At 47.9% G+C, this 13,105-nt stretch overlaps 1 protein-coding gene across 2 annotated transcripts in view; it reads right to left on the bottom strand.

Annotated features, from left to right (window-relative positions):
- SGSM1 (small G protein signaling modulator 1) overlaps nucleotides 1-13,105 on the bottom strand; it is an 82,503-nt gene that overhangs the window by 24,142 nt on the left and 45,256 nt on the right. Inside the window, exons 13-17 of one of the 2 annotated variants that reach the window (XM_074321892.1) lie at nucleotides 12,175-12,339; nucleotides 10,104-10,242; nucleotides 7,089-7,153; nucleotides 4,750-4,895; nucleotides 1,365-1,493 (exon numbers count right to left, since the gene is read on the bottom strand). In XM_074321892.1, the coding sequence (XP_074177993.1) occupies nucleotides 1,365-1,493; nucleotides 4,750-4,895; nucleotides 7,089-7,153; nucleotides 10,104-10,242; nucleotides 12,175-12,339 (644 nt within the window). The remainder of the gene's footprint in view (nucleotides 1-1,364; nucleotides 1,494-4,749; nucleotides 4,896-7,088; nucleotides 7,154-10,103; nucleotides 10,243-12,174; nucleotides 12,340-13,105) is intronic. The other variant, XM_074321893.1, reaches the window with a different exon arrangement.

The following is a 13,105-nucleotide window of genomic DNA, read 5'->3' on the forward strand; positions in this document are numbered from 1 at the left end:
CCAAATGTACAATCCAGAGAGGAAAAATTGATAAATCGAACCTCATCAAAAATTTGAAAATTTGTTCTGCAAAAGACCCAGTTCAGAAGACGAAAAGACAAGGTATAGACTAGGAGAAAATACTGGCAAATCACATATCTAACAAAAGAATATCTACAGTATTTAAAGAACTCTCAAACTCAACAGTGAAAAACCAAACAATTCAATTAGAAAACAGACAGAAGACATTAGCTGTCATTTCACCAAAGATACAAAGATGATAAGGAAGCATTTGCAGAGACGCTCAATTTCACTAGCCATTTGAGAAACGCACATTAAACCCACAATGAAATAGCATTTACACACCCTGAGCGGCTAACATAAAAAATCATGACAGCACTAAAGCCTGGTCCAGATACAGGTGTGGCTCACTCGTATATTGTTGGTGGGAATATAAAACGGTACGGCCACTGCAACTTGGAAGTTCCTTGCAAAACTAAGCATTTGTGAGTTTCTTATAAAGCTAACCGCATGACCTAGCAATTGCACTCTTGAACATTTATCCCAGAAAAATGATCATTTGTGCTCACAAGAAAACCTGTACACGGACGTTCATTTCCACTTTATTTATAACAGCCAAAAAACGAAACAACCCACACGTCCATCCGCAGGCAGACAGTTAACACACACTGTGGGGCACCCATACCCTGAAATACTCCTCAGCCATAAAAATAAATCAACAACTTGGACGGATCGCCAGAGAATTATGCTGAGTGAAAAAAGTCAACCCCAAAAGGTGACATACTGTACGATTCCATTTATATACTATTCTCGAAATGACAAAATTATAGGAATGGAAAATAGATCAGGGTTAGGGGCAAGGGTGAGTGCGAGGGAAACTGGTGTGGCTACAAAAGGATAAATTGAGGACCCTTGTAACACTAAACATGTCCAGTATGTTGACTGTGGTGGTGACACAGAAACCTACATGTGTGATAAAATCGTAGAGAACTAAATACACACACACACACACACACACACACACACACACACACTGCATCCACAGCAACACTATGGTTGTGATATTGTACCATAGTTTTACAAGATGTTACCATCGGGGGAAACTGGATAAAGGATACACGACATCTCTCTGCATCTTTTCTTACAACTGCATATAAATCTAGAATTATCTCAAAATAAGAAGTTTGTTTTTAAAAAGGACATCTGTGGCTTGTGCTGTATTTCTGTTGGACAGCCTCAAGCCGCCTGACTCCCCACATCTCCCTGCCCCATCTTGGTCCCACATGGGACCAGGGCTGCCCAGCCCCACAGTATGTGGCTCCTTTTGTTGCCAAGGACCCCATGGCCCATCAGGGGTAACCGACCTCCTTCCTTTCTGCTTCCGTCATCCCGAACTGGTAGTGGCCCAGGAGGAAGGGCCACACAGCCTTGCGGATCTCCGGCTGGATACCCCCATAGTAGATGAGACGCAGCAGCTCCTGCTTCTCGTAACTCTGTGGGAGGGGGAGAGGAAAGGGTTTGGTCAACAGAAAAGCACGAGTGGACTCTGTGACCCAGCAGTACTGCTTCTCGGACCTGCCCTCAAAGATCATGGTGCGAACGAGCAAAGCCATTTGTACCCAGATATCCATTGTGGCATCAAGACAGCAAAACCCTGGGAACCCCCCAGATGCCCACCAGTGGGGGAGCAGTGCACCTCTACATGGAAATACCACACAGAGAGTAAACAGGGCAGGGAGTGCATCCTTGGGAACCTACACAGAAAGATACTCAATGAGTGTTGTTAAGTGGAGACAAAAACAAAACAAAACAAGATGCGGAACATGTCTGGTGAGAACCCATTTTTGTGAAAAGAAAAAAAAGAAAGGCTGGTATATAATGAACTTACATTTCTACTTAATTTTCAGCCAATTTTGTGTACTGTGCTTATTTGGGAATATCATATTGGAGTTATTAATTTTGACTCAGCTCTAAGAAAATTGTTTTAAAGCAAATTAATCTACAATGAACGTTTGCAGCTGGTCCTTCACAGACCCATCCCTTTTGTGCACACTCAGATGACTCTAACAACTGTTTGCTCTATTGTGGAGACTTGTCCTCTTTCTTTTTGAAAACTCATTTTCAGGCAAAGGCTTTGCAGTTACAATTAGCTGGGGGGCCAGAAGGGTGTGTGTGTGTGTGTGTGTGTGTGTGTGTGTGTGTGTGTGTGTGTGTGTGAAAAGTGTGTGTAAAAACTGCGTGGAAAACTCTGAAGGGCACTGGGATGCTGTTTCTTCTCACCTCTTTATTTCACATTCCAAAATTAAAAGCATATTTCACATCTTAATGCTAGTCTTAGATATACCCAACCACAATGGCAAAACCAGCCATTCTTTTGTCCCTGTAGGAATTTTTATTCATATTATGTAGACAGCCTTGTCAAAGCTGTTTAAAAATCAGAGAACTAATATTTATGGCTGAGGCTGTTAACTCTTCACCAAAAACCCATGTCCTCTTCTGGAGCCCATAGCTAGACTCCATTTCCCAGTCTCCCTTGCAGTTAGGTGTGGCCAAGTGCCTGGGTTCTGACCAATGGGATGTGAGAGGAAGTGATGTAAGCTATTTCCATGCCAGGGCTTTGAAGAAGCAGGTGAACTCCCCTTATGCTCTCCATTTCCCCTCTGCTGCCTGGAGGTAGATGACCACTAGTCCCTGGAGGATGGTGGGGCCACAAAACTGAAAGATTCTTCTGGAGGGAGGAGAGATGCCCACCCAGCAGGAATGCCCACCCAGGACTGTTAAGTGAGCATACCTCTGTGCTGTCAGATAGTGGGGAGCGTTTGTTACTGCAGCGTGTACCCTAATACCACAATGAAGCCAACATTGGCGAAATAGGTTGTGAAAGGGTTGCAAAACGTTAGATGAAAAATACTCGTTTTGACTAATTGGTTGTTTTTAACCCATTTCCCCTTAGACTGGTGCCTCCCAAATTGGGGGAGATCACTAGAGGCATTTGGGGAACTTCCAAAAACTATACATTCTTGGCTCCACTTCCAGAGATGCTAAATTCTGTAATGCTGGCGTGGAGCCCAGAAGTCTATAAATCTTTTAAATTCTTCATGAGCTGTGCATTCTCATAGATGGCCGGGATTAAGAACATCACAACCTTTTGAGAAAGTAAGCTTCCATTATCTATTTAAATTTTAAATGCACGTCAGTCAATTTTATTTCTAGGAATCTACCCTCGAAATAAAAGCACTAGTAGAGAAAGGTATGTGCTTTGACATAGCGACTGTAGCATTGCGTGAAATAATTTTTGAAAGGTGAGGGGGAGAGGCCAGTTTTCTAGCATTAGGGGAAGATTTGAGTCAATTATGGCCCACCCATCTGTGAGGTGCTACGATGCTAAGATTCAATGTTTCGCCTAGAGATCTGAAAGATATCCTTGATATAAAAGTTGGTCACTTAAAATGCAAATATGTCACCTCATTTTTTAAAAAATAAGAGTTACAGATATATCTATATAGATGTATTTATTGATGTACAGGCAGAGAAAATGCTTATGAAAGGATCTACACCAAACTGATACTATGCATTAATTCAGGGGACAAGAAGTAGAGGAATGTAGCAGGGAAACAATATTTTAAAAATGTGTATTCTATACACCTGCATTCTTCGTTCTTTGAATTGTCACAGAAACTAGGCATTCCTCCTGTAATTTAAAACAACTATTTTTAGCAAAAATGTAAAACCACCCTTCTGCTTGTGCAGGTTGGGGAACCAGTGTGTTCTTCTCACTGAGTCCCCTGGTGTTCCCAGATGGATGCACAAAATAGCACCTTTCCCCAGTGGGGCGGGGGCAGCCCGACTCAGGTGCTCACCAGCCTGGTCTCCCCAGACCCCGAGTGGAAAGATACCCAGCTAAGTGATCCACTAGATTCATCCGGCAAGGAGGAAACAGGTTATCTCCTCTGAATGGCTGCTCTTGGCAGCACTTAAACTAGTGTTTCTCAAAGTGGATTCCGCCTTCCACCAGCCATGGGAGGTACTTTTCAAACAAAGGTTTCTGTGGCCAAATACATTTGAGGGACTGTTCCATATGATTTCCCACATGCCCCAAATTTCTGAGAGGGACAAACCTATTAGCACAGCCAAGGTTCTGAGTAGTCCTGCAGGATACAGAGAGCTGTTGGATCATATTTCCAAAACTACTTGACTATGAAACTTCAAGCATAAACGTATTCCTTCCAGGGACATTTGTATTCTAATAAGATCTTAGAAAGCAATTCCTGGTGAGATACCTACTGGTATAGTTATAGGCCCTAAAACAGAAGTGGGAGAAAGAGTTTCGGACAGTGGTGGGGGTTTCCTTGGTCCAGCTGCCTCCCTCTAACTTGGCTACTCTCATCAGTCTAAGAAGTTTCAACTGGATTGTAAATTCCCTCTGGCTGGGGACCACAGCACCTTGTGCAGGGCTGAGCATACAAATGGTGCCTGATAAATGCTTAGTGATTGATTCATCTCTTACACCATCCAGGCAAGCATATGTATTTCCCATCTTCCTGGGTCTTCACCCCAATGGGCAGAAATGAGCTATGGGTCTTGGAACTCTCAAGAGGAGGAGGGGGCCTTCAATTTGGGTGCACAGAACCCAACGATGTCACGACATCTTTAAGTCCCCACAAGCCGGTGGGTCCATTCCTCAGATGACAAGACGCCCCCCACCCCGAGTCTCTGGCCCACTACAGGCCACGCCAGGCCAAGCCTTACTGTGCTGTCCTGAAGGTACTGCTCCCAGATCCCAACCGTCAGCCCGTTTCCGGCATCGCAGGGCAAGTCTGGAGACACGATCATGTGATTGACCAGGGCTGACAGGTGGGTCCTCACGGTGGACAGGTGTCTGCAGTAGGCAAGCCCTGCCAGGGAAGGGAGGGAGGGAAAGGGTCATCATCCAGCGTCCAACCCTCCTTGCCTCGTCTCACAGAGTCTGCAAAGTGCTGTCCACAATCTCCGTGAACCCTCGTGACCCAGGAAATTCTCATCACCCCCCTTTTCCAGATAGGGAAGGTTTGGCTCAGAGGGGCGAGCTCACTTGCTGGCTTGACTGTTTAACAGCTCTGTGACCTGGGGAGGTCCTATCACTGTTTTCAGCCTTGGTCAGGGTGACATGAGCTCCAATGCTGGAACCATGGCATTAATTCACAGGCTGGAGGCAGAGAAGGGGCAGGGAGAAAGGGGCTACTGACTGTGGCTTCACTGTCTCTCTGGGTGCCTCCAATCCACGCCAAGGCAGAAAGAGAATGGAAGACTCGTGTTCAAACTGCAGCTGAATAAAGCAGGTCCTGGCGAGTTCTAACTGAGAAGATGCTGAGGCCACGTGGTTTACTTTCAAAGACGGCCCTGCACTCTTCAAAGAATGCCTGCCAACCTGCCGCCCTTGACCTGCTCCACCCTGGGCACCTGGAAGGCACAGTGCAGAGCCCGACACACAGGAGGCACTCAGCAAATGCCAGCCTGTTGGTTTGGACTGTGCCCCTTCCTTCTGTCTCTTCCCCTTCCCATCCTTAATGCCCAGAACGGTCCCTGGACCTCCCAGAGCTTGAGGACTCGCCCCCAGCAACCATGGGAATCATCACGATGCTGATGACATGAGAACACATGGCTAACGTTGATCCAGCCCACATGATGTGCCAGGGAGCGGTGCCTGCAGCTCACACAACTTAACTCATTGAATTCTCACCACAACCCTATGAAGCAGATATGCTCATTATTCCCGTGGGGAAACCAAGGCACACACTGGTCTCATCACTTGCCCAAGTCGTTTTGCTAAGAAGTATGGAGTTGGAATTTGAACCCACGTTGCCTGGCTCTAGAACCTGGGCTCTAAACCATCATCAGGGATGAGCCACATTGTGTGATGACATCATTCAAGACACCACCTCAATACCCACCCCTTCCTCCAGGAAGCAATCCTGTTTGGGTTCCGTAAATACTCACCCAAGCCCTGCTCCATGCCAAGCCCTGCATTACGCACTGGGGATGGGTGGGAACAGAACAGGCAAAGCCCTGATCTTGGGGAGCTCACGCTCTCCCTGCCTCTCCCAACACTCGGAGATAATGCCCTACTATTTTGCAGGCCTATTCACGATGTAGTAATGTTAATACTTTTCTAGAATCCCTGGAAATACACACGTTTTCTATCCCCAATCTAAGCTTGTAAGGCTGAGGAAATAAAACCTGCTATGAATCAACATAGCAGAATGGGAAAAACAGAGCCTTTGCAGTCAGGCAGGCCTGAGTTTGAGTCCCAGCTGTTGCTTATGAGCTGTGTGACCTTGGTCAAGTCACTTCACTTCCCTGTGAGTTAGTTTCCTAATCTGTTAAATGGAAATAATCAGAGTACTTGTATTATAAATTTACTTTTTAAGTTTTTGGGAAGGGATCAGGCCACTTTACTCTTCTGTCCACTGGAGAAAGGAACTGGCATTTATTGAGCAGCTATGACACGCAATGCTAGGTGCTACCGTGTTTCCCCGAAAATAAGACCTAGCCGGACCATCAGCTCTAATGCATCTTTTGGAGCAAAAATTAATATAAGACCTGGTCTTATTTTACTGTAATATAAGGATGGGTCTTTATTATAATATAATGTAATGTAATATAATATAATTAATATAATATAATACTGGGTCTTATATTAATTTTTGCTCCAAAAGACGCATTAGAGCTGACAGTCTGGCTAGGTCTTATTTTCGGGGAAATATAGTAGGGGCCTTTATACATGTTTCTCATCTAATCCAGAAAACAAGCCCTCTAAGGTGGGCACTGGGAATGCAACAGTGATTAAACCAAACCCCTGCCACCAAGGAACCCCACTGTTCACTGCCCTCTCTTAGGACCAAGGGATAAAATTTACCCCCAATCTGTAGATAAGGAAATTGAGGCTCAGAGAGGTTAATGTAACTTCACCCAAAATAGACACGAGGAAAGAGGGAGCACAGGTTCACACTTGAGAGCCAGGCTCCCCCCCCCCCCATAGTGCTGGCATGCACTGGGCACTCAATGAATGCTCCCTGGAGACCACCGTGGCAAATAAGGACAATACGCACATCCGTAGAAGGCTCTGGAAAGGATCTGGTACTTCATGTTGTCACAGAGAAGCTTCAGTGGAGCCCTGCAGGTGGAAAATAGGGAGATACTTAGGACAGATCCACACAGAGCCCAGGTGCCCTGGAGAGGAGCACAACTCGTTATCTCCAGGAGCAGATAAAACCAGCCCGTCAGAGGGACTGTGGGACGTTGTTTCTGCCCATGTGGCTTCACTGCCCCTCCTGCTATCAGCTGGGAGCTCTCCCCGCCGCCCGTCAACTCTCTGTTTCTCTGTTTCTGCCCTGGCTGATTCTACCCAGGTTCAGTGATTGGGTCAGAGATGGTTATGTGATCCAACCTGAGCCAATGACAGTCAGCCCTGGGACTTCTGTTGGAACAAGTACGAAACAGATATTCTTTTCTCTGAGTTCCTAAGCCAGTGGGATATGGGGCAGTGGCTGTTGGGATCCATTTTGGCCACCGCATAGAAGGGCCTGCTAGAGAATGAAACCATCACAGTGGCAAGCAGAGGCAAGAGCTGAAGCAAGAAATCCTGTTGTGAGCATCTGGATCCAGCCATGCCTGACGCCACCATGTGTCTGGACTTCTCAGTTCTGTCAACAGATTTTTTTTTTTTAAGATTTCATTGGGCACGGGGAACAGTGTGTACTTCCAGGACTTTTTTCCAAGTCAAGTTGTTGTCCTTTCAATATTAGTTGTGGAGGGCGCCGTTCAGCTTCCAGTTGTTGTCCTTTCAGTCTTAGTTGTGGAGGTCCAGTTGCTGTTTCTAGTTGCAGGGGGCGCTGCCCACCATCCCTTGTGGGAGCAGAGGAATCGAACTGGCAACCTTGTGGTTGAGAGAATGTGCTCTAACCAACTGAGCCATCCGGGAGGCAGCTCAGCTCAAGGTGATGTGTTCAATCTTAGTTGCAGGGGGCGGAGCCCACCATCCCTTGTGGGACTCGAGGAATTGAACCGGCAACCTTGTGGTTGACAGCCCACTGGCCCATGTAGGAATTGAACTGGCAGCCTTCGGAGTCAGGAGCAGTCTAACCGCCTGAGCCACCGGGCCGGCCCCAACAGATTTTCTTTTTGACTTGAGCCAGTGTGAAGTGGGTTTCTGACACTTTCAGAAAGCGTGCTAACTTATAAAGTGACCCAGCTGAACCAAACGAGCCAAACTGGGATTCAGAGTCTGGCTGACTGAAAAGTAGGTGATGCCTCCGAGATTCTCCTTCCATGGGAGTTCTGGGGGGCTTTTTTGGGGGACTGAAAGAGGAGAGTGGAGTAAGGACCCAGCATTGTTGGAAAAAAACAAGGACTGCTGAAGGGAATGCGGTGCATTCTGGCAAAGAACAGAGTAGAGGAAAAACATCCCAGGGCACACCCAGGAAAATCCGGGGAGACCGGGGAGGAGGCGTGGCTGAAGTCCTCCAGCCGTGCACATGGAGGCATTAAACATTAAAGCCACCCTCTCTGTGCTCTCAGGGTGGTGAGGCTCAGGCTTGCTCCGATTACATGAGAACAGCTTCATGATGACAGCTGGGCCCATTGTACTTGGCTCTGCAAGACAGGGAGCTCCCCGCCACCCAGGTATGCAAGCAAATGCAGTGAGGGGGGTACTACCGTGTTTCCCCGAAAATAACACCGGGTCTTATATTAAGGTTTGCTCCAAAAGACGCATGAGGGCTTATGCTCAGGGGATGTCCTCCTGAAAAGTCATGCTAAGGTGTATTTTCCGGTTAGGTCTTATTTTTGGGGAAACACGGTAGGTTAGAACAGCATTCTTCAATGATCCATGGACCCCACCCCATGCAGCACTTGGAATTTCTCCAACACGTGGATTCCTAGGCCAACCAGGACCTCTCGGAAGCAGTCCAGGAACCAGTATGTGTTGCTGCACGCCCCGCCGCCCCCCCCCCCCAGGTGACTCTGATACACATTCAGATGTGAGACTCTCCGGTTACATCAGTGCTTCTCAGACTGAAAAATACAGGCATGATGTTGGGGTGTTGTTAACTGCAGATGCGGCTTCAGGGGGTCTGGGATGAAGGACCAGAACCTGTTCAGGGGCTGACGCTGCTGGTCCACAGACCACACATTGAAATCCAGGGCTTAGATAACTTCAAAAATGTGATGCCAGCCCCCACGCTCCTATCCCTGGAGACTGGACCACCCATTGGAACAGAGGCCCAGCAAGGAAAAAGGGATTCCATTCTCCCAGGCCAGGCCAGGCAGGGTCAGTGGGAAACAAGAGCATTCATATAAATGGGCTGAGTAGTTCTGAAGAGACTAAAGTGCTACGGGCAAGGAAAGAGATGATCTGGGGATTTAACTGCATACAATAAAATAATCAGTGTCATTTATTGAACATTACCATGTGCCAGGTACCACCTGCTGGCTATCTGAGATCCTTAATTGATTTGTCCTTAACAACAGCTATGTAAAGTAAGCGTGAGTGTCCCCATTTGGTGGAGGAGCAAAGTGAGGCACGTGTGGTTGTCATTAAGTCATATTTCTGATTTCTGCCTTCCAGGAGCACGGGAGGACTGCACTTCCTGGTCCCTTGTGGATGGGACCAATACAGTGTGAGTGGAAATGACAGGTGCCGCATTCGGGCAGGAGCGTTTCATTGCTGGTTCAAGCCTCTCCAGAATTACCTTTCCCCCATCACTGTGACTGGCAATATTCAGGATGGTGGCTGCTTCATCAGCTGGGCTCTTTGATGTAGAAGCAGAGTCCCTAGCTGACCCATGATAGATATACGACATGAGTGATAAATCAACCTTTGCTGTAATAAGCCACTGAAATTTTTAGGCCTGTTTGTTACTGCGACATACCTTGTTTATCCTGACTGATACAGGTACGGAAGCTCCAGCAGCTAGGACTTCGCAAGGCTAGGATTTAACCTACACCTGGATGGTTCCATAGCCTACGTTCACGCCTCTGAAGTCAGTGCAGGGCAAGCAGCAGGGATCTATTAACATTTGGTAAATCCTTCTGTTCCCTCCGTCCACAGCTCAAGACCCTCATACCTCTCATGGTGGCAGCCATTGGCGGAGCCACCGTCAGCCGAGCCACTCTGTGAACAGGATGAGCAGGACGATTTGCGGGGACTGGGTTGCCATAGGGATGGCAGGTGGCTCACAGAGACGTCCATCAGGTCCTGGGGGGCTGCGGAGAGTAGAAGGGGCAGAGGAAGAGCCCTGGGTAAGCCTATGTGATCCCAGAAACCTCACCCCAAAGCAAGCAGCCCACTCCCAGGCCAGCACAGGAATAGAGAAAGACCCTGAATGTCACAGGAGGAAACAGTGACCCCAATCATTGTCTGACCCAGGTCCTTGAGCCCATCTGACACAATGAAAGCCACCACCAAGATTTGGGGCCACCAGCAGATAGGCAGAGCTGAAAGACAGATGAAGAGAGAGGAACAGAACAGAGAGAGAGAGAGAGAGAGAGAGAGAGAGACCAGAGCCAAGAGAACAGGCCCAATCCCAGAGCAGGAGGCCAAGCCTCACCATGTTGTCATTCAGCTGTCCTCACAGGAAGCTGACAGGAAGGAAGGGGAGCCTGCGGGGGGCTTCTGGGGAGGGCTGATGGTCTCGAGTCCCCAGTGATAGACTCTCTGACAGTGAAACAGAGGGAGCCTGACTCGTCAGTCCGAGGAGGCAGTGCAAACGTTGAGGGTGGGGGGAGGACCCAGTGGGGTGTCGTCTTTGTCCCCCCACCCAATGAGGGCACCTGCGCTGTCCATGGTCCTGAGCCATACAGCTGCTCCACCAACCAGGTCTCACACAGGTTGGCAACCCCTCAGAATCACGTGGGGGTCTGTTAAAAAGCCATATAAGCCTGTATCCCATCCCTGACCTACTGAATTAAAACCTCCTGTAGATACAGCCCTTGGGTCTGTATTTCAAAAACAATGATACAGCAGCCACATTTGAGAACCAAGAGGGCACGACTGATCTCCTAACTCCTGGACATTGGTGATTCCTGATCAACTGCTCCCAGGATACAGCACTTATAGTTTCCTTTACTGTTTTCTTTCCCAGCTCCATGAAAACCACAGCCTCTGCAATGCTGCAGAACAAACAGACCAGTGACATGGTTGTATGCATTACAATTTCTATAGTTAATTTCCTGGCCTCTTGGCAATTCTAGACAGGTGCAAAATTCTTCTTTTCTCTAAGACAGGGCTTGGTAAATATTTCCTGTAAAGGGCCAGGTAGAAAAATATTTTTGAGTTTGCAAGCCACCTGGTCACTATTATAACCACTCAATGCTGCTGTCCTGGTGCAAATGTAGCCACAAACAAAATGAAACAAATGAGTGTGTTCTGATAAAACTTTATTTATGGGCACTGAGATGTGAGTTTCGTATCATTTTCACCTGTCACAAAATGTTCTTCTTCTGTTGGTTTTCATTTTTTCAGTTATTTAAAAATGTAAAAACCATTCTCAGCTCCTGGGCTGTCCAGAATGAGGCTGGATTTGGCCTTTGGACCATAGTTCACCAAGCCATGCTCTAGGAAATTAAGGGGGTGCATATTTGCCCCACATGCCAGGTGTCCTCAAGGATGATTGATAATACTTGGCTTCTTCCCTCAGGCTCCAAAGGCAGGGGGAGTTGTGGACCTGGCGACCCTTGTCATTAGAGCTCAGTAGTTGACAGGGTCTGCCCCTACCCAGTGACAGAGTAGAAAGCTGCCTAAAGAATGAGATTTTTAGGGGTCACCGAAAATGGCTTGTTATACTAGTCCTCTCCAGGCAGACTCACCAATGAGCTGGCTAAGAAAAACCCGTAAGCCCCTGAAAAATGTTCTAAAATAGTGGTCCTAGTTCTTAGCCACTCTCATGGAAGCATTGATCAGTGGCAAGCACGCCTCTGCCCCCAGCCCCTCCCACCCTGCAGACATCACCAATGGATCCCTTTGCTACGGAACCCACACCACTCCAACCTGCGTCCTGCAGGGTGGAGACTAGATGGCATAAGGGCATCAATTTGTCTTCTACTTCCATCTCTACTGGGACAAAGGTGCAAATGACAACATGGCAGAGGTGGCCAGCACCCAGCCCCCAGGGGCGGGAGGAGGTGCCCAGACATTACTGGGGGGCTGTTGCTTCAAGCCTGGTGTGGGAAAGGTGGCATCCAATCTGGTTTGTGCCCACCGACTGCCCCTGGCTACCACCAGCACAGACTGGCCCACAGGAACCACCGTCCAGGCAGGGCCCACGGAGACAGGGGAAGTGCTGCACGAGGGACCGGGAACAACTTGAGACACAAAACAAAAAGCAACCATGAAATGGAAGGTCTGAGGGTAGGCAAAACACCGAAGCGCCTGAACCAATTCCTCACGCCTTGAACCTTTCCCCTGCCCTCCTCCCACGTAGTGTGTTTGATCAGAGGAAGAAAGAATGCTGATATATTCATAAAGTGCCCACTATGTGCTGGAGGCCATGCTAGGCAGAGGATAGGAGCCTGGAAGGGATGTATTTCTTTTCCCATTTTGCAGAAGAAAAAACGAGGCTCAGAATGACGACACAACTTAAATCATCCAAGGCCCCACCAGGTAGTGTAGTAACTGGCATAGCTGGTCTTTTTCACTGAAGTCCCGTCTCTTTCCACTAACAACAATTACCACTTACTGAGCATAAGTACCAGCATTATCCCCTTTGACAGACTGGGAAACTGAGGTATGGCATAGTGAAGCAGCATGCCCAAGACTCCCAGCTAGTAAGTGGTGGAGCCAGGATTCCACCCAGGGGATTAGACGCCCAGATCCCATTCTTGCTTTCTCAGCTCTTTTCCCCTTGGCTATCATCTCCCCATACCATCCATGCCCTAGACCAGTGGCTCTCAACTGGGGCAATTTTGGGCCCCCGAGGGACATTTGGTGAAGTCTGGAGACATTGTCGGTTGTCCCACCTTGGGAATGAGCTAGATGCTACTAGCATCTAATGGGTAGAGGCCAGGGACGCTGCTCAACATCCTACAATGTACAAGGCACTCCCCGCCCTCCACACACAAATAATTATTC

The sequence above is a fragment of the Rhinolophus sinicus genome, linkage group LG16 (assembly GCF_036562045.2).
Source record: "Rhinolophus sinicus isolate RSC01 linkage group LG16, ASM3656204v1, whole genome shotgun sequence".
Classification (NCBI taxonomy): domain Eukaryota; kingdom Metazoa; phylum Chordata; class Mammalia; order Chiroptera; family Rhinolophidae; genus Rhinolophus; species Rhinolophus sinicus.